General features: G+C 41.8%; 2 protein-coding genes across 2 annotated transcripts; both read right to left on the minus strand.

Annotated features, from left to right (window-relative positions):
- Positions 1-7577: 7577 nt before the first annotated feature.
- LOC142216925 (hemoglobin subunit alpha-5-like) lies at positions 7578-9164 on the minus strand. The gene is made up of 3 exons (XM_075285038.1): positions 9021-9164; positions 8507-8711; positions 7578-7722 (listed from the first exon to the last, which is right to left on the minus strand). Exons 1-3 carry the CDS (start codon positions 9113-9115, stop codon positions 7594-7596), a joined length of 429 nt encoding a protein of 142 aa, XP_075141139.1. The 5' UTR covers positions 9116-9164; the 3' UTR covers positions 7578-7593.
- A 4104-nt stretch (positions 9165-13268) lies between these two features.
- Positions 13269-24952, minus strand: LOC142217251 (hemoglobin subunit alpha-5-like). Its single transcript, XM_075285446.1, has 2 exons — positions 24867-24952; positions 13269-13521 (listed from the first exon to the last, which is right to left on the minus strand). The coding sequence occupies exons 1-2, from the start codon at positions 24950-24952 to the stop codon at positions 13269-13271; spliced, it is 339 nt and encodes a 112-aa protein (XP_075141547.1).
- Positions 24953-25364: the final 412 nt, after the last annotated feature.

Consider the following 25364-nt stretch of genomic DNA (forward strand, 5'->3'; position numbering starts at 1 on the left):
TGCACCCTAAGGAATTAAGAATTCACACTAGGTAACATGTAAGGGATGTAACCAAGACAAAGGCAGTACAGGATTCAACATAACTTAAAACATTGGCACTTTAAAATGTACATGAAAGTCAAAGTCATTCAAGGGCCATAGAATTAATAGATTCTATTGTGGTATCACAGGGCGTGATAAAGATCATCATTAGGGTTCAATCGATCTTGAGATTTCAAGATCGATTTTAAAATCCGATTTCTGATCATTTTCCAGCCGATCTCGATCGTGAAATTTGCTCGATCAACGATCGGAATCTGATCTTTTCCGATCCCGATCCTCAACCATAGTCAATGCTTCTCTATGGGAAAAGTCATTTTTAGGGTTGAGCCGATCTTGAGATAACCTCCGATCTCAATCCCGCTAGAAAAGATCGAGTCGGAATTCCGATCGCCATTGTGAAATTTACTCGATCGCCGATCGGAATCCGATCTTTTCCAATTCCGATCACTCAACCCTAATTATCATTACTGCTGTGTTATATGTTAATCTCTTTGTCACATTGTAATCTCAAATAATATGTGTTCATTAACCTATGACTTGTAAAGTTAATGCAGAATATGTTTTAGAGGGACAAATACTTTTTCAAATGGGTGATATAGGGTTGAAGAAGCAAGGAGGACATTATACCATATGGGGCCAGAAAGGGAGCATTAAACCATGTAGAGGTGGGGTGAGGGTCCCAGTTAAAGTTTGCTGAGGGTTTAAAGTTTGCTGAGATCTAGTCTTTGCCAGTTATACCCCTACATACAGTGATAGATACCACTTCTTTTTTGTCCATGAAAACAAGTAGTTCAAGGCAGTGTCCCAACAAATAAGTGTATATGCAGTGCAGTGCCCCATGTAATGCCCAAAACATTAGTTATCCTGCAGACGGTAGTAATGCACCACACAGTGATACTTCAACCTTTTGTATTACACACCCTAAGTGACAACACACTTCTATCCTAGTAAAGTTGGGTTGTTTATTTAAACAAAATTTAATAATGCCCCACATGTTAACAATTCCTACATCCGTGTCCCTAAACAGTATTGATGCCCACATTGTTGCCCCATCATAGTAATAATTAGAGATGAGAGAACAGTGAAATATTCGAGATTCGATATTCGTTTTGATTAGCCCCTCAATATTCGACTATTCGAACGAATATCGAACCCCATTATCGTCTATGGGCAAAAATGCTTCGTTTCAGGGGAAGCCACACTTCGGAGAGTCACCAAGTCCACTATGACACCCCAAGAAATGATGCAAACACCATGGAATGAAACTGGGACAGCAGGGGAAGCATGCCTGGGGGCATCTAACATGCCCAAGTACCTGTGTTATGCCACTATCTCGTCACGATCCCTGTCAGCTTGCGATATGCGGGAGCTATAAAGACCAATCATTGAACTGATAAGGTCCTTGTGAACTGATTAATTGTTTACCTGTGTGTACCAATGACCATGTACCCTCCCACCTAACATTCTATCATACCTCCCAACTTTTGAAGAACCGAAAGAGGGACAAAATGTGCGGCGCGCGTAGCAAATTTAGCCCCGCCCACTTTTGTGTTGACTCCGCCCACTCGATAATTTTTCATGTGCCCGCACACAGTATAATCCTCCTACAGTCACCCGTAAATTATATGTCCCCCCTCTATCTCTCCCCCAGTTTCATATACACCCTTCATCTGCCCCCAGTTTCATGTCCCTCTTCCATCTCTGCCCCCAGATTCATGTCCCTCCATCTCTGCCCCCAGATTCATGTCCTCTCCATCTCTGCCCCCAGATTCATGTCCCCACATCTCTGCCCCCAGATTCATGTCCCACATCTCTGCCCTCAGATTCATGTCCCTCCATCTCTGCCCCCAGATTCATGTCCCCCATCTCTGTCCCCAGATTCATGTCCCCCATCTCTGCCCTCAGACTCATGTCCTCTCCATCTCTGCCCCCAGATTCATGTCCCCCATCTCTGCCCCCAGTTTCATGTCCACTCCATCTCTTCCCCCAGATTCATGTCCCCCATCTCTGCCCTCAGATTCATGTCCTCTCCATCTCTGCCCCCAGATTCATGTCCCCACATCTCTGCCCCCAGATTCATGTCCCTCCATCTCTGCCCCAGATTCATGTCCTCTCCATCTCTGCCCCAGATTCATGTCCCACATCTCTGCCCCCAGATTCATGTCCTCTCCATCTCTGCCCCCAGATTCATGTCCCCCATCTCTGCCCCCAGATTCATGTCCCCATCTCTGCCCTCAGATTCATGTCCTCTCCATCTCTGCCCCCAGTTTCATGTCCACTTCATCTCTGCCCCCAGATTCATGTCCCTCCATATCTGCCCCCAGATTCATGTCCTCTCCATCTCTGCCCCCAGATTCATGTCCCTCCATATCTGCCCCCAGATTCATGTCCTCTCCATCTCTGCCCCCAGATTCATGTCCTTTCCATCTCTGCCCCCAGATTCACGTTCCACCTCCACATTAAACTTACCTTCTCCTCCGCTCCCTCGCCGCTCTCTGCCCGCCTCTCTCACTGACACATGCGTACATCGCGTCTACAAGCTAGGAGCCGGCGGCAGCGGCGAAGTGAGGAGCTGACACAGGTCAGCTCCTCGCTTCAGCCGCATTTGTCAGCGAGAGAGGGACGCAGTGGAAAAGCGAGCACGCGAGCAGCTTCAGCCGCATGTGTCAGGGAGAGAGGCGGGCAGCGGCGAAGCGAGGAGCTGACCTGTGTCAGCTCCTTGCTTCAGCCGCATATGTGTTCAACTCAGATCTGCGTCCTCTGGACGCAGATCTGAGTTGAAATCGGGACATACCTCCCTCCAACCGGGACCGCGGGACATGTCACCCAAATCGTGACTGTCCCACGGAAATCGGGACGGTTGGGAGGTATGTTCTATTACTATGTGTCTCTTTTTGCATAAATATGAATCCTTCAGAAATTGTTTTTAACTATACCTGAGGAAGGGTTCTGAGATATCCCGAAAGCTTGTAATCTGTCATCATTATTAGTTGCCATGCAATTTGGATCTTGCTAAAAGCACGTTACTATATTTTATGAAGATTTAATAAAAGTTAAATTTTATTCATCTAACCCATCCTTATGCTGGATTCATCTTTTTGCGAAAAATTTGTATTCCTGCTGGTTGAAGTCCACCTGCGTTTCCGTGCATTCGGCTGGATGAGAGGGTGAGCTGGAAAAACACATTATCATATTTTTGCGAAAAATCATTATTAGTTAGCCATTAAAAAAAGGTATCAACTACTGAAGACTATCAAGTTTTTTGTTTTTTATATTTCATATAGTTCTTCTTTATTCGTTATAGTCCCCCTTACTTCATATATTGCCCTTTCTTAAATATAATTCATTTTTATTTAGATATAGCCCAATTATATATTGTGCCTCATTATATATTGATCTTCTTTATTAGTTATAATCCCCCCTTATTATATATAAATTCTCTTTATCACTTATAGTCCCCCCTTGTTACTTTTAGTGCCTCCTATTATGTATAGTACCTCTTTATTAGTTATAATGCCTCTACATTATTATATATAGCTCCACCATATTAGTTTTAGTCCCACTTATTACATAGTGTCTCTTTATTAGTTATAGTCCCCCCTTATTATTTATAGTGCCCCTTATAAAATATAGCTTCTCTTTATTAGTTATAGTCGCCCCCTTATTATTTGCAGTGCCCCTTATAAAACATAGCTTCTCTTTATTAGTTATAGTCCCCTCTTACATATAGTGCCTCCTTTATAGTGTCTCCTCATTACTTATAGTATCCTCTCCATTTTAAAGAAAATAACAATTTTCTCCTCACCTTACCTGATCCCGAGTAACAGAGAAACAACCCTTCTCCTGAAGTCAGACGTCCGGCACAGGTTGCACAATGCGGTCTTGTCATCACGTGGCCTGCACCAGGACAGTGCGTGTAATCCTGTGGCCTACAGCATGGCAGGAGCCTCTGCCTCCCTTCGCTTTCATACAGGTGTAAACTGTATTAGAGTTCTGAGGACGTTGGTTCACTTGAAAGGGGTGCTGCGGCAAAATGTCAAAAATCTGGTGCCCCAGATTGCTTGGGGGCCTCTTTGGGGATGGGGCCCTGTTTAATTGCTCAGTCTGCCTCCCCCTAACACCAGCCCTGTGCCCACACCACCTAACACATGCAGCAAATATGGCAACCAATGCTGAATAAATCAGATGTATAGGGACAATGCAAAATGTAAAAAGTGAATATATCGCAAAATGTTTTATATTTACATTTTTACAACAAAGTCCAATTCATTGAAATGTGTAGATTTTCTGAAAGTGCTGGACTCTGGTAATTTGAAGAGCTTTTTTTTTTTTTTTTTACACTAATGGGGCTTCAGGTGGAGGTCGCAGCATTCCATGGTACAGGTCTGCTATTAATATAGATAACACTATGTACCTTGTGTATATAATTTACACAGCAGTGTATTTATCTAGATTTGTGCCAGTATTTACGGATATAAGTTTCACCTTAAAAGGGTTTTAATTGCACCAAGATACCTTAACAGTGTTTTGAGTGATTTGAGTTTATATGCGAGCTCATGGCATCCTCTGCGTTTATTTACATGGGTAGCTTCCTGCTGTCAGCCTACAACTGCCATGAACCATCCCTCACCCACAATACTGTTCTGTGGGTCTTTACAGAACTTTTCTTGATGCATTTTTTAAGTGGATTCAGGGACAGAAACCCTGAACGGAGACAGGGCACCGGTGTGAACTTGGCATACTTAGCTCTTATCACCATGTTACAGAGCACATTACAGTTAAACAACATACCATTGTTATCCAGGATGGACTGGCCCACCAGGGGATTCACCGTCTCCCCCCCATGCATTATGTCAACACAACGTGTTTGGAAAGCACAGGGCCCAGGCTGCTGCAGGAAGAGAAGAGGCCATGAGCAGAAGCAGGGAGATGTACGCTCACCGGCCACTTTATTAGGTACACCTGTCCAACTGCTCGTTAACACTTAATTTCTAATCAGCCAATCACATGGCGGCAACTCAGTGCATTTAGGCATGTAGACATGGTCAAGACAATCTCCTGCAGTTCAAACCGAGCATCAGTATGGGGAAGAAAGGTGATTTGAGTGCCTTTGAACGTGGCATGGTTGTTGGTGCCAGAAGGACTGGTCTGAGTATTTCAGAAACTGCTGATCTACTGGGATTTTCACGCACAACCATCTCTAGGGTTTACAGAGAATGGTCCGAAAAAGAAAAAACACCCAGTGAGTGGCAGCTCTGTGGGCGGAAATGCGTTGTTGATGCCAGAGGTCAGAGGAGAATGGTCAGACTGGTTCGAGCTGATAGAAAGGCAACAGTGACTCAAATAGCCACCCGTTACAACCAAGGTAGCCAGAAGAGCATCTCTGAACGCACAGTACGTCGAACTTTGAGGCAGATGGGCTACAGCAGCAGAAGACCACACCGGGTGCCACTCCTTTCAGCTAAGAACAGGAAACTGAGGCTACAATTTGCACAAGCTCATCGAAATTGGACAATTGAAGATTGGAAAAACGTTGCCTGGTCTGATGAGTCTTGATTTCTGCTGCGACATTCGGATGGTAGGGTCAGAATTTGGCGTCAACAACATGAAAGCATGGATCCATCCTGCCTTGTATCAACAGTTCAGGCTGGTGGTGGTGGTGTCATGGTGTGGGGAATATTTTCTTGGCACTCTTTGGGCCCCTTGGTACCAATTGAGCATCGTTGCAACGCCAAAGCCTACCTGAGTATTGTTGCTGACCATGTCCATCCCTTTATGACCACAATGTACCCAACATCTGATGGCTACTTTCAGCAGGATAATGCGCCATGTCATAAAGCTGGAATCATCTCAGACTGGTTTCTTGAACATGACAATGAGTTCACTGTACTCCAATGGCCTCCACAGTCACCAGATCTCAATCCAATAGAGCATCTTTGGGATGTGGTGGAACGGGAGATTCGCATCATGGATGTGCAGCCGACAAATCTGCGGCAACTGTGTGATGCCATCATGTCAATATGGACCAAAATCTCTGAGGAATGCTTCCAGCACCTTGTTGAATCTATGCCACGAAGAATTGAGGCAGTTCTGAAGGCAAAAGGGGGTCCAACCAGTTACTAGCATGGTGTACCTAATAAAGTGGCCGGTGAGTGTAAGTGATGCAGCCAGTTTCTCCCCAGCTTTGAAATCCAGTTGTAATAACCAGACAGCAAAACCAGGGAGAAGTGGTGCCACTGACCCAGTTCTGCTACTAGAGCAGAAAGACATAGGCTTTCTGCTCTACCACTCACAGGCTTATAGGCTGCATTGAGCCTGTGGCCTACAAGCTAAGCTCGATATTTGTCTGCTCTCCAGCACCTCCTGCTTCTACCTGCTCTGGGCGTACATTACGTCATATCAGTACACCCGGAGCAAGAAGGAGCGGGACTGTGAAGCAGACAGGTATGTAATGACCCAATCATGGCCGCTTTAAACATAGGGCCAATGGTGGACTTGCCCCAGGCCATAAGGTAGAGGAGACCCCCTGTGGACAGTGGGACAGTCCTACATTTGCTGTTTTGCTGTCTAGGGCAGTGGATTCAGGCTATCCCCCAACTCATCGGTGTCCTCTGGAGTTGAAACCAGTGAAGTAGTAGGGAGCTGCCTCACCACCTGGTCGCTGTCTTTGCTGCTGGTATTTTGGGAGCAGAAGGCACAATGTAGTGATGTCACTTACATCGTGCCTGTTACTATTTAAAGAATCCGGGACCAGAGAGGAATGAACAGGGGAATGGAGAATGATGAGTATTAAGGTTTATTTTTATTTTTTTTAATTTGATAGATACAGTGGGGGGACTTGAAACAATAGATGCAACCTGAGGTGAAGACATGATACTGTGGAGGAAATCTTGAAGGGCGTGAAACAATGGGGGAAAACTGGGGGGAGGTGAAACTGTGGAAGCAACCTGAGGGGGACATGAAACTATGAGGGCAACCAGGGGTAGCATGGCATGATACTGTGGGGGCAACCTGGGTTGAGGACATGTTACGGAGGGGGGAGGAGGTCTGGGCATGACATTATGGGGGCAACCTGGGGGGGTGAGGTAACATGATACTGTGGGGGCAACCTGGAGTGAAGACATGATAATGTGGGGGCAACTGACAGCCTCCTAATAGATACATCTCAAGCCAGTCCAGGACATGATTAAGACTGACATACAGAACACCAGTCTTAATAATTCCCCCATACAATCTGCTTAGGAACCCATATGTGAAGAATGAGGAGAGGATTGAGTTAGGACATAGTACCCAGGAGGCTGAGAAAGATGGAAAGTGCAGTCCTCTATGTAATAAATAGTTATTCACAGCCAGCCATCATTCAATAAACTTTATTGAAGTGATTAAGAGTAGAGATGAGCAAACACTATTCAAAACTCCCGTTTCGAATAGCACGCACCCATAGGAATGGACGCTATTCATTCCTATGGGTGCGTGCTATTCGAAACTGTCATTTCGAATAGTGTTTGCTCATCTCTAATTAAGACATGACAGATCACACTGAGCCCCAGTTTATCTGTACTTGGAGACCAGGACAGAAGACACAGCAGCCAGGAACTTGTCCCAAGCAGCCTGAGCAACAGCATTGAATTCCTGAGGGAAGTGAACGGCCAGAGTCACCTGGATGGCGTGGGACAGCAGCTACAAGAGAAAGAGATTGTCATTAGGAATCAAGATAACAGCAAATGGATATTAACCTCATATGTAACCATTTCATTATTAGTATATCATTTAGAAACTATAAACCTATTCTACTTACGCTAGGTTCACACTAGCACCCGGAGTCCGTTCTGAGCTTGCAGAAGACTGAAAGCTGTCAGACCGGGTCCGGTCGTGTACGCCGGTGAGAGTTTTATGCTCTCCACCTTGAAACTTTTTTTTTTTTTTTTTTTTTTAAATAAAATAAATAAAAATGGTTTCGCTGCGGAGAGCATAAAACGCTCAGCGGCACTCATGGCTGGACATCTTTCAAACCCATTCAAATGAATAGGTTTGAAGGAGTCCTGCATGAATGGAGACCGGGCGCAGATGTGAACAAGCCCTAATTAATTTTATTATTTATTTATTTTTTTTAAAGGGGTTGTCCACTTTCCAATGAGTGAAAAAAATATTCAATTTTCCAATATAGTCTCTAGCAATTTCTCAATTTTTATAGACTCTCCTTATATAGAACTATCCTATGCATAAACTAAATAGCAAAAACCTGGACAGCCCCTTTAACTCCATTGCAGATTAATCCGGAGCAAATTTATCAAAACTGTTGCAATGGAAAAGTGAAGTAATTGCTCACAGCAGCCAAGTAGATTCCAAAATTCAGGGAATTTTTAGAACAAAATAGCAGAATTCATATCGAATGTGAGGGACAGCTGCTCAATTTACTAGTTATGATAAATTTCCCCCCTTATACTTTGAATATATCACTTACTCTGAAGTTTCCAGGGTCAACCCTGAGTTTCTGGGCATGCAGGTCGCTGAGCTTGGACAGAGCATGGTCAAGGTCATTCAGGTGCTGGGCAGCACTACCAATGGCATTCAGAACCTTTCCTCCATGGCTACGGAGATCCTTGGAGTTGTGGCTCAGGTCAAAGTGGCTGAAGTAGGTTTTGGTTTGAGGAAAGCTTGAGAAAAGCCTGAAACAAAAGGAAAACTATGATTATATATATATATATATATATATATATATATATATATATATATATATATATATATATATATATATATATATATATATATATATATATACACACACACACACACACACACACCACATTGATTGATGGATAGTGAATGGACTGTTGGTAAGGAAAATATGAGTCCACTATAGGGGTACAAATTTAGTAACTTCTAAGACAACAATAGCAAATTATACTGCAAGTTAGTGTGAAAACAATATACTGTGAAATATTCATTATGAGTATATAAACAAAGAATGGTGTTACCTTTCCAGAGCCTCTGCTCCAATGTCATCAGTATGGCCAGCAATCTTGGCCCAGATGGAGGTGATGGCCTTCTTCTCAGCTTCAGAGAAAGTCATGGTTGGTTCAGGTCAGTGCAGAGTAACTGGACAGTCCCTGATGCAGAGCTTTTGTCATGCCCTTTTAAAGCAATTCACACTTGGACAACAACAAGTAAACACATTGCCATTGGCTACCTGTGAGTTACACCCTTACTGTTATCTCTAAAACAAACAAACAAAAAAAAACTACATCAAGGGTCCATACTGCCTGATACTGAATGGAGAGATAGAGCCATTGTAACTGCAGTATGCACAATACAGCCCATAGTATTTTGTGACATACGCAAAATACATAATATTACTGTATATTTGTCACATTGAGCTGTAAATAAAATTTTACATTAACACCATAAACATTCCCAAGGTTCATATCTTAAGCAATGGGTATCAAACCATTAGTCCCCCATAATTCACATATACCATATTGAACACTGTTCAATAGTAGCTGATAACAAAAGAGAAGAGTCAAAATCTATCAATTATACAAATTTATTGAAATAGATATGGGAAAACACAAACAAGGGGTACAATATTACTCTACAATGGTTTAGGTAAATGTGTTATATATCCTGATTAAAAGAAAAAAAATTATAACACTTTAAGTATCCTAAATACTTGGGTTGGCATAGGTGGTCCTGACATCTAAGGAGTTAAAAATTTGCACTAGGTAACATGTAAGGGATGTAACCATGACCAATATTTACTCCGCTCTTAATCATGGAATTCAGCAGGCAACAGTGAAAAAAAAGCACTGAAGTAAAAGCCACAATGAAAACTCATTGCGGTTTTTCCTACAGGGCTTATTCTAGAGTCCAAAGAGTTTTCTTCTGTGGACTTTCTGCTTCAATTATACTTATAGAAATGCCTTCTGTCTCCCTATAGGTGTAATTGACATGCTGCGATTTCCAAAAATTGCAACAGTTTTGGAAATCGCAGCATTTCTGTTGTGTATTTTTCTGCAGTGTGTGAACACAATTCACTAGAATTCCATTCACTTTGCATGGACTGTAAAATGCCGTGGTTTGCCGAAACGTTTCCAACATGTCCAAACCGCAGCATTTACATCACATCAGTCCCGGCCTTACAAACATTGGTGAAAGAACAAGGTGTTCTAAAGAACTCATTGAATTTCAGCATGGCATTGTAATGACATTAGCAAATCAGTTCAAACTTCTCACCTAGATATTGCACAACTGTCTATGGTATTATTGCGAAGAGGATGCATTTAGGAGTCACAGCAAGTCAACCAGAGTGGCAGACCACATAGTTACAGTACAGTGGGATTGGTGAGCACTCATGGCTTATAGGTGGAGGGGGTGTAAAGCACATTGCCTCTAGATAGGCATGCAGTAGAAGAATGTCAGTTCATTTGGTACCTGCTGTAAATAGCTTTTATGGTTATACAGTATAGACTTGCAGAGTCTGGGGCGGAAAGTATTCTATAGTATTTTTATTACCATTTCCGATTTTAGTATGTGCTACTTAATGGAAACTCAAGCTTTCCTATAGTCCTCAGTCAAGTTTCAAAACATTTTAATGGATCTGATATGGACTAACTGGGAAGTTACTCAAGTGTGGCAGAGATGAGGGGGCCTGCTGTGTATCGGATAGTAGAGGCAATCTCACCCTCAGGTTACTTCCTGGTCAGCCATCTTTAGCTTTATGGTAGTTGGTATGACCATCATGGCCACGCACAAATAAGTGGCATTTCCACATGGAGTAACATTAACCCCAGCCCTAAAAGTTGCAAGTCTAAAGAAATTAAATAAAAAAATAAATAAATCACAAAGACATAGGGAAAAAAAAAAAAAAAAAAAAAAAGACTACTAGGAAGTCCGTTTTATTGTGAAACTTGTTAAACGTAAGACATGTTATCACACATTACACTGACGTCCAGTTTATTTGATCTTGGGCAGTGTAGATAGAAACTTGTCCCAAACAGTCAGAGCAGCTTCGGTAAAGTCATTGGGAAAGTGGAAGCCCATAGATATTTGGAGTGCGTGGGACAGCAGCTATAATACAAGAGAAGAACCATGATTAGGAACACAGATAGGAAATTAATACCCCCACCCAATAATTTATATTGTGAAGTTTGTGTACTTCAATCTTTGGTATGCAAAGAGAAAAATTCTACAGCAAGTCTTCAGCTTTTCCCCAAAATCAAAAACATAATGCACCATTGTCTTTTTGATGACAGAAAAGCAAAATCAGTTAAATTGACATGCTCTATATTTCAGTTTTTAACATACATACAGAACCAGTAACAGTCAATGGAATCTAGAACCAATAACCACCAATGGGATCATTATTTAACAAAAGCAAGATGGAACAAATGAGTTATTTTCTATTGAAGAGGTATGAGTGGATTGGAAAAAAAAAAAAAAAAAAAAAGTGGCCCAGTGTGTTCCTGCTTTGTGAGTGGCAGAGAATGACCACAAAGAGACCAAAGGAGGTGGTAAGGGATAGGAGTTTGGAAGTAGAAGGGTGGCTTGAGTTAATGGGGGATGTTGAAATCACCCAGTGTGATAGTGGGGGTGTCTAGATAGGAAGTGCATTAGCCAGGGCAATGAAGACAGTGGTAGGTCCTGGCGGTCACTCACATCTGCTCTCTATCCAACTTCTAACTCACCCACTACAACTTACTAACCTTCTCATCCCCCAAAACTAAACACTCCCCACAGGAACCTTAACACCTGCACGCCCTGATTTCTTACACACTGGCATATCCTCACTACAGGATGCAGATGCCCTCAATTTGGTAGCCCTCTTCAAACATCTGAACTCAGCCAATCAATAGGCAACCATAGCACACAGTCCTGATTAAAAAAAAAAAAACCCTCAGATTCGCTTCACAGGTTCCAAAATGCTTGGAAGGGAAGCCAATCTCTGGAAGAATCTCTGGAAGACTTAATCAGGTATAAAAAGGCAGTTATCCTAAATGTACTCCCCTATGCAAAGAAGGTCAATTTCACCACATTCATATCTTCCCCATCCCAAAACCCTAAAGAGTTATTCTATACAATAGACTCCTTTCTCCGTCCTTCTGTGCCCCCTCCAGTGTTACTTTTCTCATCTGAAGACTATGCCTCAAAATAGACACCAGAGATTCTCAACTTACACCCCCCATAACCACTCTACCCAACTGTTTAGCGCTCTTCATCCTTAACCTGCTTCGCCAACGAAAATATCTACACCTTAATTTGAAAATCCCACCTCACTATTTGTGTGCTTGCCCCAATCCAGTCACACCTTACAACCCCCCCCCCCATGTCAGATTTCTTCACTCCTGCTCTAGCCAGAGGTTCCTTCCCTTCTGCTTTCAAACACACTATTGTCACATGCAGCCTTAAACAATTCCTTGACCCATCTTCTCCAGTCAACTCTTACAGTGTGAGCTATCCTATCTCTCCAACTTAATATTTCACAGAATACAGTGAGGCTTAAGACCCCATCGCTCCACAGAAACTGTCCTAGCGTCAAAATTTAAGGAGTACCACTCTCTTTTCATCCTTTACTTCCACACAATCAACCATTCCCTCGTTACAAACTTCACAGACTTGGCTCTCAGTTATTCTCATGCCGCAACACCTGCACATTCAGAATCTCACACTACCTTCTCACCATGCCTTCTTTCTGTAGGTGTCCTAGGATCCCTCCTGTTCTCCATGTACACCCTTGGTCAACTCAATCTCAGATTTCAATATCACTGCTACACCGACACAAATAAGCTCACTCAGTCCTTGCAGTACACACCCAAGCCATCAACACCTCCTGCTGTCTCCAACTCAAGAACATCCATGGACTCTGCTCCTTCCTCACCTGACACTACGGAAATTCTAGTCCAAGCCCTCAATTTCCCACTTAGAGCCCATGGAGAACAATGTTACAATAGTCTCATCCCAACTCCCACTAATCCACCACTTTTCTCCCCTCCTCCACCTTCATTTTTCATAAGCTGCTCATCTATGCCAATCCCTTCACTGGCTACCCATATCCATCTACTGGGCAATGGCTACCCAGTGGATGGGTATGGGTAGCCAGTGAAGGCTATTCATTCATTGTTGCAGAATGAGTGGATAAGTTCAATGGATGAAATTTTTCAGAACTTAATACATTTCTCAGAATTCCTGTTGAAAAAGAAACTGAATACTCAATAGCTACTGTTGGCAATTTAGACAAATCTTCCTTGTTGTATAGCAAATGGATCACTTACTTTGTATTCACTAGGGTTATTTAGGAGCTGCTGAAAATGGCAGTCACTGACAGAGAAGAGACTTTTATGATGCTCAAGCTCATCCAGGTGCTCGACACAATTATTAATCATTCTCATAAACAGTTTTCCAAGGTGTTGGACATCCCTTGACCCATTTCTCATGTCCATGTGGGAAAAGTAGCGTTTGGTCAAAGGAAAGGCCAGGAAGAGTCTGCAGGAAAAGCAGTTTGTTTAGTGGTAGTAGGAAACTAGGAAGATGAACAAGCGGCTCATGAATGGTGTAATGCACAGCTTTTCTATTACGTTTTTTATTATAAAAAAAAAAAATATTTCAATTGCTTTGTGTTTACAGCGATACCGCTTTTGATTATCCTAAATCAGCCATAGACTCCATTCAGAGAAAGGTTTGTTTTTTGGCAGGTAGACAGAGGACACTGTAGTCCACAGCCTACAAATTGTATAGTCTCATTCCATAGGAACTCCTGATTGCATGGAATCCTCCTGATCATGGTAAGTGTGAAAATACAAAAAAAAAATAATAGAAAGTATCCAGCAACAAGGAACGTTCCAATAAACATAAAATTTAACTTTTAATGGTGTGTTTGTGTGTGTGTGTGTGTGTGTGTGGGGGGGGGAATAGTAAAAACCACCACAAGACATCAAGTGAGAAAAAGTAAAAATTACAAAAACATACCATGAAAGACACCAAGTAGTGACCCGCTGATGCGTTTCAGGGCGTTAGCCCCTTAGTCATAGCAATACTGAACAGTGACTGAAACGCCAGATATATACCCCTGGTAATCTGTCTACTGCAATTAATAGAACTTATAACACCTACTACTGCATATGATGTATAAACCACATAAACAAACACATAGAACACATATATAACATGCATGAATCCTAGAGGTACATTTTTTGTTGTATACGAAATAAACCGAATGAACCATGAAAAAGACCGTATATGATGAAAGCAAAACGGCAGATGAAAATAGATAAATATAATCCAAAAGGGTGACACTTGTCCTATCCACTCGGGAATTACAGAGAAACTAGCTCCATGGACACCGATGTTACAATAGAAATACGTGATCAAAACCAGTCACGTGACGAAAGGAGGAGCCGTCCATATGCCTAGAAACCTTAACATCACGTGATCATAAAATCACAGGACATACCGAGAACCAGCAGACATGAAAAGATGATACTATAGATGCCGGCTAAAGACAAACTGGAACATTCCTTGTTGCTGGTTATTTTCCATTTTTGTTTTTTTGCATCTTAAAATTGAAAAAAAAAAAAAAAAAAGCTGAATGGAGTCAATTCTTCAATTCCATAAAATGAGGATAACCACAGTCCTGTCCATTGATTTTCCCTACAACTGTGGGGGATCAGGTGTAGGAGAGGCGACCCTAGTTCCAGACCCCAAAGGTGACACTACCAAGCATTAGGCCAGCTTCACGCTGGGTTTTTTTTTGGTTGGATTTTGACATGGAGCCCGCCTCAGATTCCACCCAAATGGGCCTAGTTGGGAGGGAGTGTCGCAAGGCATATGTCTGCCGCTGAATTGGCTGCAGAATCCGCCTGAAGAAAGGACACGTCGCTTCTTTTTTCCGCGAGTAGGAACAAACTGCTCACGGAAAAAGGAAATGACCTGCTCCCATTGATTTCAAAGGGAGGCGGTTATTTGAGCCAGATTCTGACATGGATTCCATGTCAAAATCTGGCCTATAAAACCCAGTGTGAACCCGGGCTTAAGGTGAAAGGCAAAACCACACACAGTCTGATTAGGGGTTTGAGTTTATTTATGTGTTATATCCAGGGTCTGAATTAATTCAGGGGTATGTTGATCTAAACTTTCGTACTGCCATAGAAGCTGGAGGTGGCGGCAAAAGCAAAGGCCAAAAGGTTCTCAAATATTTCACATAAGACATCATCATAGTGATTAGGGTAAGAAAATGGGGAAAAGAGCATTTATAGTCAGAGTCATGAGACTTTTATAGAAGTTGTTAACCCTCCTGACCAGTCTTATAAAAAAACATTTACCGTAAGAAAACAAGTCAACAGTACTGTAACATTCCTATGTTGCGCCTCCTGTCAATATGTGACTAAATTAATAACCATTTTACAATTGTGACATGAAAAAGAAAAAAAAAGTTGGTTCTACCGTTCCAGGGCATCTGTTCCAATATCAAGAAACTGGCCAGAACTCAAGAGCGTGCACCAGGTAGCACAGATTACAGTCGTCTCATGTTCGGTGAATTTCATGGCTGGTTTGAAAGCAGATTATCTAAAACATTCATTCCTGAAATAGAGTTTTTATATATTTTTCAATGCAATTGGATACTGACAACAATAAGCAAATCTATAGTTCCTGACTAGCTAAGTGTCATCGTCTCAGAGCAACTACATTGTGCACAGTTAATACCTTGCAGGTTATGAAAGTCTGATACTTCTGAAGTGACAACCTAGGCTTAGGACAAGTAATCATCTGAAGGTCTGTGGGAGTCCAATATCTGGGACCCCAACAGATCAGCTGATTGAGGTGGCTTCCACTTCTCAGGCCACATTGCCCTATCACAGCTCTATCCCAGCTCTATCCCTTTCAAGTAAATAGGCCGAGTGGCTATACCAAGCACAGCCCATGTACAAAAAGAATAGCGGTGTGTCCAAGCCCAAAGCCAGGAGTCCTCAGTAAAGTCTTATGTCATTCAGGAAAACAATACTGCACGGAAATATTAGTCATATGAAAATGTTAAAAACTATAAAACTACAAATAAGTGTTGTAGTGTCCACAGGCTGCACACGTGCCATAAGCTCTCCTTATATGTTACACAAGTCACTATCCAGGAGGCTTATAACGGCAGTTTATTAAACAGTTATTGTACATGAATATATTCTACTCCACTTTTGATATTGCCATCACTTTTATAAGATTTTAGCATAGATTACGTTTTATCAGCCCTTAGAAAAACAGGACTGGTTCACATGTACATTCGGTAATCCGGTCGGGAAGTCCGCATGGGGACCCTCCCAAATGGATTACCGAACACACTGGCATGTGGTGAGCTAATGAAAGCACATGGACCCCATAGACTATAATGGAACATGTGGACAGAAAAGTACTTCACGAGCTACTTTCCTTTATGCATGACGCGTGCGGATCCCGCACGGAAAACACAAGGACCGCATTATAGTGTATGGGATCCATGTGCTTTCACTGTTCATCGCTTGCCAATGCGTTCAGTATTCCGTTCAGATGTGAACCAGGCCTTAAAGGCACTCTTCTCTAAATAAACACAGCACCAGTATAGAGGAGCTTTATTATATAAGAAAGTTTATAAAAAAAAAAAAAAAAAAAAAAAAGAGAGAAACCGGGACCTCGCATCATAGTACTATACAGTCCCAGCAAAGGCTACAGAAATGAACAAAAGATTCATAGTATGCATTTTGACCAAAGGTGTATAAGCACACTAGCCACTTCACAGCAACCCCTAAACTATTGGATAAAGCACTGCACAGCAATCACCACAGCACTGCGCCCCCTGTGGGAGCAACCCAGCAGCACCCTGAGGGCCAAGCAATTCCCCCAGGCTCAGAGCCACACCACTGCAATAGTGGCCATCACATAACACCATTCATACAAACAGATCATAAAAATGTCACCTTACTATATGGTCTCCGTAAAAGGAGTGAAAGCTAGTAGGTAGAGCCCTTATACAGTTTCTTGTACCTGGGCCAAACATAAGTGCTGGTACCACAAAGAGAAGACCATGCAAATGCAACCAAATTTAACAAACAAACAAAGGCTTGGACAACATACACACTACTCAAGAAAATCTGCAAAAATGAATACAACAATCTTACTATCCACTTCACAACAACATGTATCAGATATGACACCTCTGCTGCCAAGCTAATCCCCCCCCCCCATCCTACAGACACCACTCACATGAGCAGATCACCTTATGGTCTCAGGCTAAGCTGTGACTAGTCAGTAGATCCCTTATGAAGTCTCTGGCTAATCAAATCCACCTGGACAGATTGTAGAAAGCAGGAATCAAGGCCAAACAACAGTGAGGAGACAGACTAGGCACATACAACCAAATGTAAAGGGAAAAAAAAAACCCAAAGACATGGCTCACACATGACATATGCTTTAATCTATGCGTCTCACAAAATCTACAAAAAAATGGATGTGATACTAGAGAACCACTATACAGGGGCCCCATGAAATTGAAGTTTTTACTGAGATTATATCAACTCAATGCATAAGGCCTTATTCACACAAACAAGAAAAAAAAGCCATCACATGACTGTTGTGTAGCCATCACACATCTGTCTTTAAAACATATTGGGGATCATTTATCATGTCTGTAATTTCTTTGCACTTTTTTTTAACATTTGCTTTTTTTTATGCCTTGGAAGTCTCTGTGCCTGAGTTGCTAAAAAAGCCATGATCTCAAATTTTAAAATTTTAAATTTTCACAAAATTGACCTCATGGAAATTGTGATTGCAGTTCTCTCATGTATGTCAGGTTTTATTTTTACTTTATCCATCTACGGATTTGCAGTATCCCCCTTGTTTGCACTTTTATTTAAAGTCCCAGAGCGCCCATTGACTATATACATCTGGAAGGATACTCAAACATGATGTGGTTCCACTTCTGGCCCAGTAGTTACATGAACACCAGGGGCTGGGAACTGTATGAACTGCTGTGTCCCAGAGGATCTAGATAAGTTCTAAGGCAGGGGCCGCACGGCCAGAAACGCTGCGATTTGCCTGCGGTGGAAATGCCGCAGGAAAAATCGCAGTGTTTTACAATATTTGCAAAGTGGATGGGATTTGTGCAAATCCCATGCCCACTTTGCGGCAAAAATCTCAGTGCGGACATGCTGCGATTTCTAAAACCGTTGCGGTTTTGAAAATCGCACATCTCAATTATATCCACAGAAACGCCGCCGCCTTCCCTGTAGATATAATTGTAACAGAAAGTCCACGGAGGAAAACTCTGTAAACTTTCTGTTCAAAGCGCTGCGGGAAAAACTGCGATGCGTTCACGCCGTGGTTGTTCCCCCAGCGCTTTAGCGTTGCGTTTACGGCCCGTGGAGCCTTAGCCTAAAATATAGCTTAGTAGGCTGCATTCCTGCTGTAACTAGGGCTAATGCATATCTCTGTATGTCAGTACACTGCATGCTGAAAAATATATATGAATATAGAGATTTTTCTCAATATACCAATACATTATTGAGAGAGAAGAATGATTTGGTAAGGGAAAAAAGCTTACATCAAGACTGATAGACCTTGTGGCTCAGTCAATAAGGCGCCTGCTTTTTATGAATCATGTCCTGGGTTCAATCCTCTGCCTTATACCTGATAAAAGAAGGAAATCAAACACAGATTTAATGACATCTACTTTTATTATATACGGTCTGAATATATGTAGCTATCTACTTTTATAAAGGCCACTCCCGATTTTGCTGTGATTTACCGTTCACCAACTACCCTGTGAAGGGTTCTCCTATGTTGATCTCTCTGCTTTTCCCTACCAAGGCTGAGTTCACACGGGAACACACGAGAGATTTTTGGACCGGATTCTGAGGCCATCTCAAAATCCTGTCCAAGAAGCGGTTAGCTGTGTCTGGATGCCGGTGCAGTGCATACAGTGCACCGCCATCCAGTCACTGCATTCCACTTTGGATTAGTCCCAAATGAATGGGCCTAGTTGGGAGGGAGTGTGGCGAGGCGGACATCTGCGGCTGAATCAGCTGCAGAATCCACCTGAAGAAAGGTCATGTTGTTTCTTTTTTTCCGCGAGCGGAAATGACCGCCTCCCATAGAAGTGAATGGGAGGGTTTTTTTTAGCAGGATTTTGATGTGGATTCTGAGTCAAAATCCTGGCCAAAAAACTTCTGTGTGAACTTAGCCTTACTGTTCTCATTCCCACTCTCTGATTCACCCCCAGTGACATACCTTAGCCCAGGTTCACGGGACAGGACATTACAGGTGACGTAATGTGAATGATGTTGTGGTTGCTTTCCTTAGGCTGCTGATCGACATCAGTGGTCATGTGCGGTGAGGAAGAAGCTTTGCAGCGGTGCTGGACTGTGGTGGGAGAGACCAGCGCACTGGAGACAAGTGAGTATATTTCGTTTTTTTTTTCCACCTTGCCAAAATCTGTTTATCCATGTCATACCCTTTAAAGATACTTTCCTGGTTATCAGAGGAAGCATCTTTCTGCAGCAGTTTACTTCTGTATTCAAACCCCCTCATCTGCCAATTTGGCAAACTTATTGGATTGTGCCATTTCACACCTGACAATTTCCCCTCTCCTCATTGTATTTTGTCACCCAGAACTTCAAAATTCACTATTGGGCTTCCAAATCAACAACTTTCTTACATTTTGCAAAGCAATGTACCACCTTGAATGGCTGTTCACATTGAGCATGTATGGAAAAAGATGTGCACTGGACCCTACAAATCATGGAGGATATTTTGACTAATGAGAGGACAATTACAAATAAAAACAATGAGTAAAGACATAGAAAGTGGACACACTCAAATAGAAGGGACGACTGCAGCATCATGTCATCTCTTTCAAATTCTGAAATTTCGACAGTGCCGCGCATGTCACCTTAAAGGAATAATTTTTTGTGCCTTTTTAGAAAGTCAATTGGCCGGCACGGTGATAGTGTGTTACAAATCTTTCATCAAATTCTGTAGTTACCAATGTCACTTGTCACTGTCACTATTGGCATAAAAACAACAAAATAAAACAAGCAACCTCCCCATTGTTTCTTTCTCTCTAAAATGCTCTCTGCATATAGTATCATGTTGTAGGTTTACAAAAAACTCATTTTTTAAAAGTAAAAAATGATCACGAGTGCCAAAAACAAAAATTAAAGCGCAGATATGTAGAGAACATTGCTCTACTGATACTGACATTCCATAAACAAGTGTAAACCGCACAACTCCACCCGAAACCACATATGTCCACACTCATCACTTTCTTCGAGCAATAGTTCAGTATCTTGTTATCTGAGCTGACTGACATCTAGAAATGTCCAGATAGATGGATAACTGCTGCCCTCTGATAATTGTACACCATCTCTATGTGAGGTAAGGTAGTGCATTTTATTCTGCATTCTTCTCAATGTAAACTTCATGTATAATACAAAGTCTCACTGCACTAATAGATAAATGTAAATGATGTTAACCAATTAATATATAATTATTACATACTGATATAGACACTTATTATACCTGCATATATACGATTATGGTGATTCATGCAGATTGCAGAAATGGATTAAATTCTTTAAGTAAATACTATGTGTGCTTTAGTGATGTTTATTTGCTGTCAACCCAACTTTAAAGGGGCTACACCACAAAGCATTTTTTTTTTAATGTAGATTGAGCGCCCCATATAGGCATCATGGGTTTTTTTCCTATTAGTATGTCTTTGTATAATGGGAGGAAATCCATACAAACATGGGGAGAACATACAAACTCCTTGAGGATGTTGTTCCTGGTGGGATACGAGCCCAGGACTCCAGCGCTGCATGGCTGCAGTGCTAACCACTGAGCTACTGTGTTGCCCCTCCCCCCCCCTACAAAGCATATTTATCTTCTATCATAGACCACCACTCCTAAAAACAGGGCCATTTGTATCACCATTATGAATTCAGCCTGAATGCAGTTGAATATAAGTGTGCCCCTGCTGAATGGGACACATCTGCGCCCGCATTCATTTCACTGGAAGAAAAAAAGACAAAAAAACCCAACACCAGGGCCCTCCAGGTTGGAAACGCTGCGATTTGCCCGCGGAGGAAATACCGCAGGAAAAATGGAGGGACATGGAGTGGTGCGAGCGATAGATATCTCTGCACTGTGAAGTACAGTATGCTGGCACTATATAAGCAAACTGAATAAATACATATTGTAAGTAATACTAAAGAAATAGAGAAGCAGAGCCGTGTGAAAGGTATTGGAAACCTTTGCACAGAGTTATTTTCTGGTTTTATAATCTCTATTAACAACACATATTAACAATCCAACTTTTTTTATTGTAATGGTGTTTTTTAAGAATACTCAGAGCTTGCTGTGTTGTGAAAAAAGTGACCAATAAACTGGATCCAAACCAATAGGATGAGTGCATAATAGTGTGTAAATACTTTAACTACTTTATCTGACAATAAATGTATGGTTTATTCATAGCAAAAAAAGTGGAAACAAATATTCCTAAATGTCTGTCTTCTGTATGGGCCTGCTGTGTTAGGGGGCGTTCACACTTGTGCCCGTGCCCGTGACCACTCTGTGTCATTCCGCCGGGTTTCTGTCGTCAGCCCCCAGCTTTAAAACCCATTCATTTTTATTTATATACTGTTGTTGTCATTTTAGTAGTCGTTTGTAGGACTGAGCTATGCGGGGTCTTTCTAGTGACTGTTTTATTGGCAGATCAGCTGCGGCTTCTTCAAACAGCTGATCTGCACATGTCACTGGTGTTGAACTGTCATCGATCAATCATCAACATGTAAGCCCTGGAAAAACATTTTTTGTTCCATAAGAGGAGTAGAGAAAGTGAAATAACATTGCTGGAACTATTATATGGTGGACACCAGCGAAGCACTAACATATCCCACTGACTTGAGTGTTTAATTCCATTACTTGGGAAACCCAGGCAAATACCTGAGCCCACTGGGCTCAACTGGGATCATTATTCAGCTACAAACTGAAAATATCAGCTTTAGGGTGCATTCACACTGAGTAAACGCTAGCTTATTTTGTAGAGTAAAATTACACTTGTAAATTTTGCTATCCCATTGACTTCAATGACATTTTACAGGCGTATTTTTACAGGCGTATTTTTTACAGGCGTATTTTTTACAGGCGTATTTTTACACTTGTAAAGAAATATCATTGAAGTCAATGGGATAGCAAAATTTACAAGTGTAATTTTACTCTACAAAATAAGCTAGCGTTTACTCAGTGTGAATGCACCCTTACTAACAAAACAGCTACATAGTCATGAAATCTGTTGGGTAAAGGTGACATGTGCCATGAGATGAAGTCAACACTATGTGGTGTTTTGGATTTATAACAGAAGCCATGATGTAGTTGTGAACAGAATCTTAAATTGTGTTTTTCACATCATGCGGTTTTATATACAGGTAGAAAGCCGACAGTGCAGGGAAATTAAAGAGGACCTTTCATGGATTTGGGCACATGCGGTGTTATATACCGCTGGAACGTCCTTCTCCACAGCAGCGCCTATAGCGCTGTACAGTGTGAGCCGGGAGGAATGCCATCCACATGGTGCATTAAAAACTGTGCTTTAAACCCGCAGCATGTCAATCATTGCAGATTCTCGGACTCACTTCAGTACTGCGACCCACCATCTGGGCCGCAGGAATTGTGTTTTTTACCGCAGTCTTTATTATTTTGACTACCATAACTGCATGTATCACTCTCCTGATGAGTATGCAATGAAACGCGTAGAGAGATTTAGATTTGAATATGGAAGACAGGCAGTGGAGGGGACTATCATATGATTTAGTGTACACCTGGGGGGAAATTGAGGAAATCTGCAAGACTAGACATAGACACGTGTGCCATACCGACCCATTGGCGTGATTCATATGTTATTTCTACAGATCAATTTTCACAACGCAGCCCTCAATTAATTGTACCCATTATGCACTGGTGACATTTTATGCATTTAGCGATCACTGGACCATAGAACTCCACTACCATAGCTTTGCCTGGGGTCTTTGATTAGGGGAATGGAGTTGACTGCCCCCATTATTTAGAAGCAGCCCACTTGCTACACATTTAGTATTGGGCATCAAGAATATTACCTTCATCGGGGACTCTCCACCCTATTTTTTTTATAGAAAATTTTGCAAATAGGTGTGTGTGTAATTACCAACAACCTGTTTGTATCTGTATTGAGTGGGGACACGGGGATATATTTTAATTAATTATTAAATAAAAGTTATGTTTTAGCTTTATCAGTATGAATAGGGGTACCCTTTTTGTGTTTATTTTGTAAATTCTTGGTACCACCAGCCCAGTGTATTATTGAATCAATCATTGCAGATTGTTTTACCCACTGGCATCTGTATTGCAAATGTTGAAACCCACAAAAGAAATGCTGAGCTTCAGGCAAAGTCTACCTGATTTTGGGTAGTATTCCCACAGCTGTACTGTGGACCTGTAACAGCGTTTTAGTTATGTGCAGCCTTCTCCTTATTGATTTTAGTATATACTGCTTAATAAAATGACACATCTCCAAATTCTAGCAATGAAGACAGCCAGCCATGAACTGCTCAATCAGTTTTATTGAACAAATGGTTAAGACATGTTAGCTACCAGCTATCACACTGACATCCAGCTTTATTTGTACACAGGGAAATGAACACAGCAGACATCAATTTATCGCAAGCAGCCTGAGAAAAATCATTGAACTCATCGGGGAAGTTGTCGGCCAGAGTTTCCTTGATGGAGCTGGACAATGGCTGCAAAAGAAACAAATTGTCATTAGGAATCAAGATACAGTAATAGCAAATTAATATTCACCAATCCCAATTGTCCCATGTGAATTAGGTAACACAATAGTAAGAGCAAGTAGGAAGCTAGCGAGGACAAAGTCACAGGACAGAGTCACAATAGCCAGCAAACCTGTGTGGGCTGATGACCTGTATATAGGAAGTCCAGGACCTGCCCCAGACTTGATTGGTAGACAGGCTATCAATCACACAGACAAGGTTAAAATTAACTATTTGATGAACAGAGGGAAACAAGATGCAGGAGATATGTGTTGTGGAAATTCAATTACAGAGGATAAGTAATAGAGCAGTGTTCAGATAAAGCAACCAAAAACTCTAAGCAAGGAATCAAACTAGAGACACCTCCTGCGCCGCAGTGCGCAAGCGGAGGGTGGCGCAGAGACCTGGACAGGTAGAGACGTTACACCATATGTATTGATGGATAACAGATGTATATGTAATATGACTCAACTAGAGAATTACAAATGTAATAACTTTTGGTGTGAGGGAAGTTCACCATCCCCTGTTCCTACTGAGCAGGAGATACAATGCCAATTGGTAGGGGTCCAACCGTTGGGTTGCCATTGAGCATGGGAATAGAGGCATTCTCTAATCATTCTCTAGAGCACTGCCGGAGATCAGTGAGAGTGCACAAGAAAGGTAAAGGCTTGACATAAAAGCAGGAAAACTTCAGTCAACCTCTTTAAAATACAAGTCAAATGTTGAGCTACAAATTAGATATTAGAACATTACTGATTATAACTTAGACCCTATTTACATGAGTCTTAAGCTTCATTAGTGAGCTACAGCACAGGGTCTGTAATTTTTAACAGAAAAAAAAATCTACAAACATGCAGAGCTATCTTATCCATCAAATTAAGAGACACCTCAGCTGAACCTGACACTCTCCATTATAAGCTGTAAATGGAAGCCACAGTGCTGATGTGAACAGAGCCTTATAGGACAGCTACTGAAAACTTAGTAAATGAACGATGAAAGAGGTGTTACCTTTCTAGAGCCTCTCCTCCAAAATGAACAGTATGGCCGGCAACCTTGGAGGTGATGGCCGTCTTCTCAGCTTCAGGTAAACTCATGGTTGGTTCAGGTAAGTGCAGAGTAACTGGACAGCCCCTGAGTTAAAGATTTTGTCATATATTCTTTATAGAGAATTGAATAACAATACGCAAATACATTGCCGCTGACTACCTGTACTAACCCCAAAAAACATGCTAAGAACATACAAATCCCATGCAGATTTCATCCTTGGTTGGATCTGAGCCCAGAACTTCAGTGCTGCAAAGAAACAGTGCTACTATGTGTCTACAGTGTCTACTATAAAACTGCAATGACTTACACAGCCCCATTTTGACAAGGTAAATTCCTAATCTCACACTTATCTGTAATACAAAAAAATACATCAGCAGAGGCATAACGTAAAGTTCATGGACCACAATGCAAAATCTATAACAGAGCCCCCTACCTACCTAGTGACATGTAGACTACTGC

This window comes from Leptodactylus fuscus, chromosome 8 (genome assembly GCF_031893055.1).
Source record: "Leptodactylus fuscus isolate aLepFus1 chromosome 8, aLepFus1.hap2, whole genome shotgun sequence".
Lineage (NCBI taxonomy): Eukaryota > Metazoa > Chordata > Amphibia > Anura > Leptodactylidae > Leptodactylus > Leptodactylus fuscus.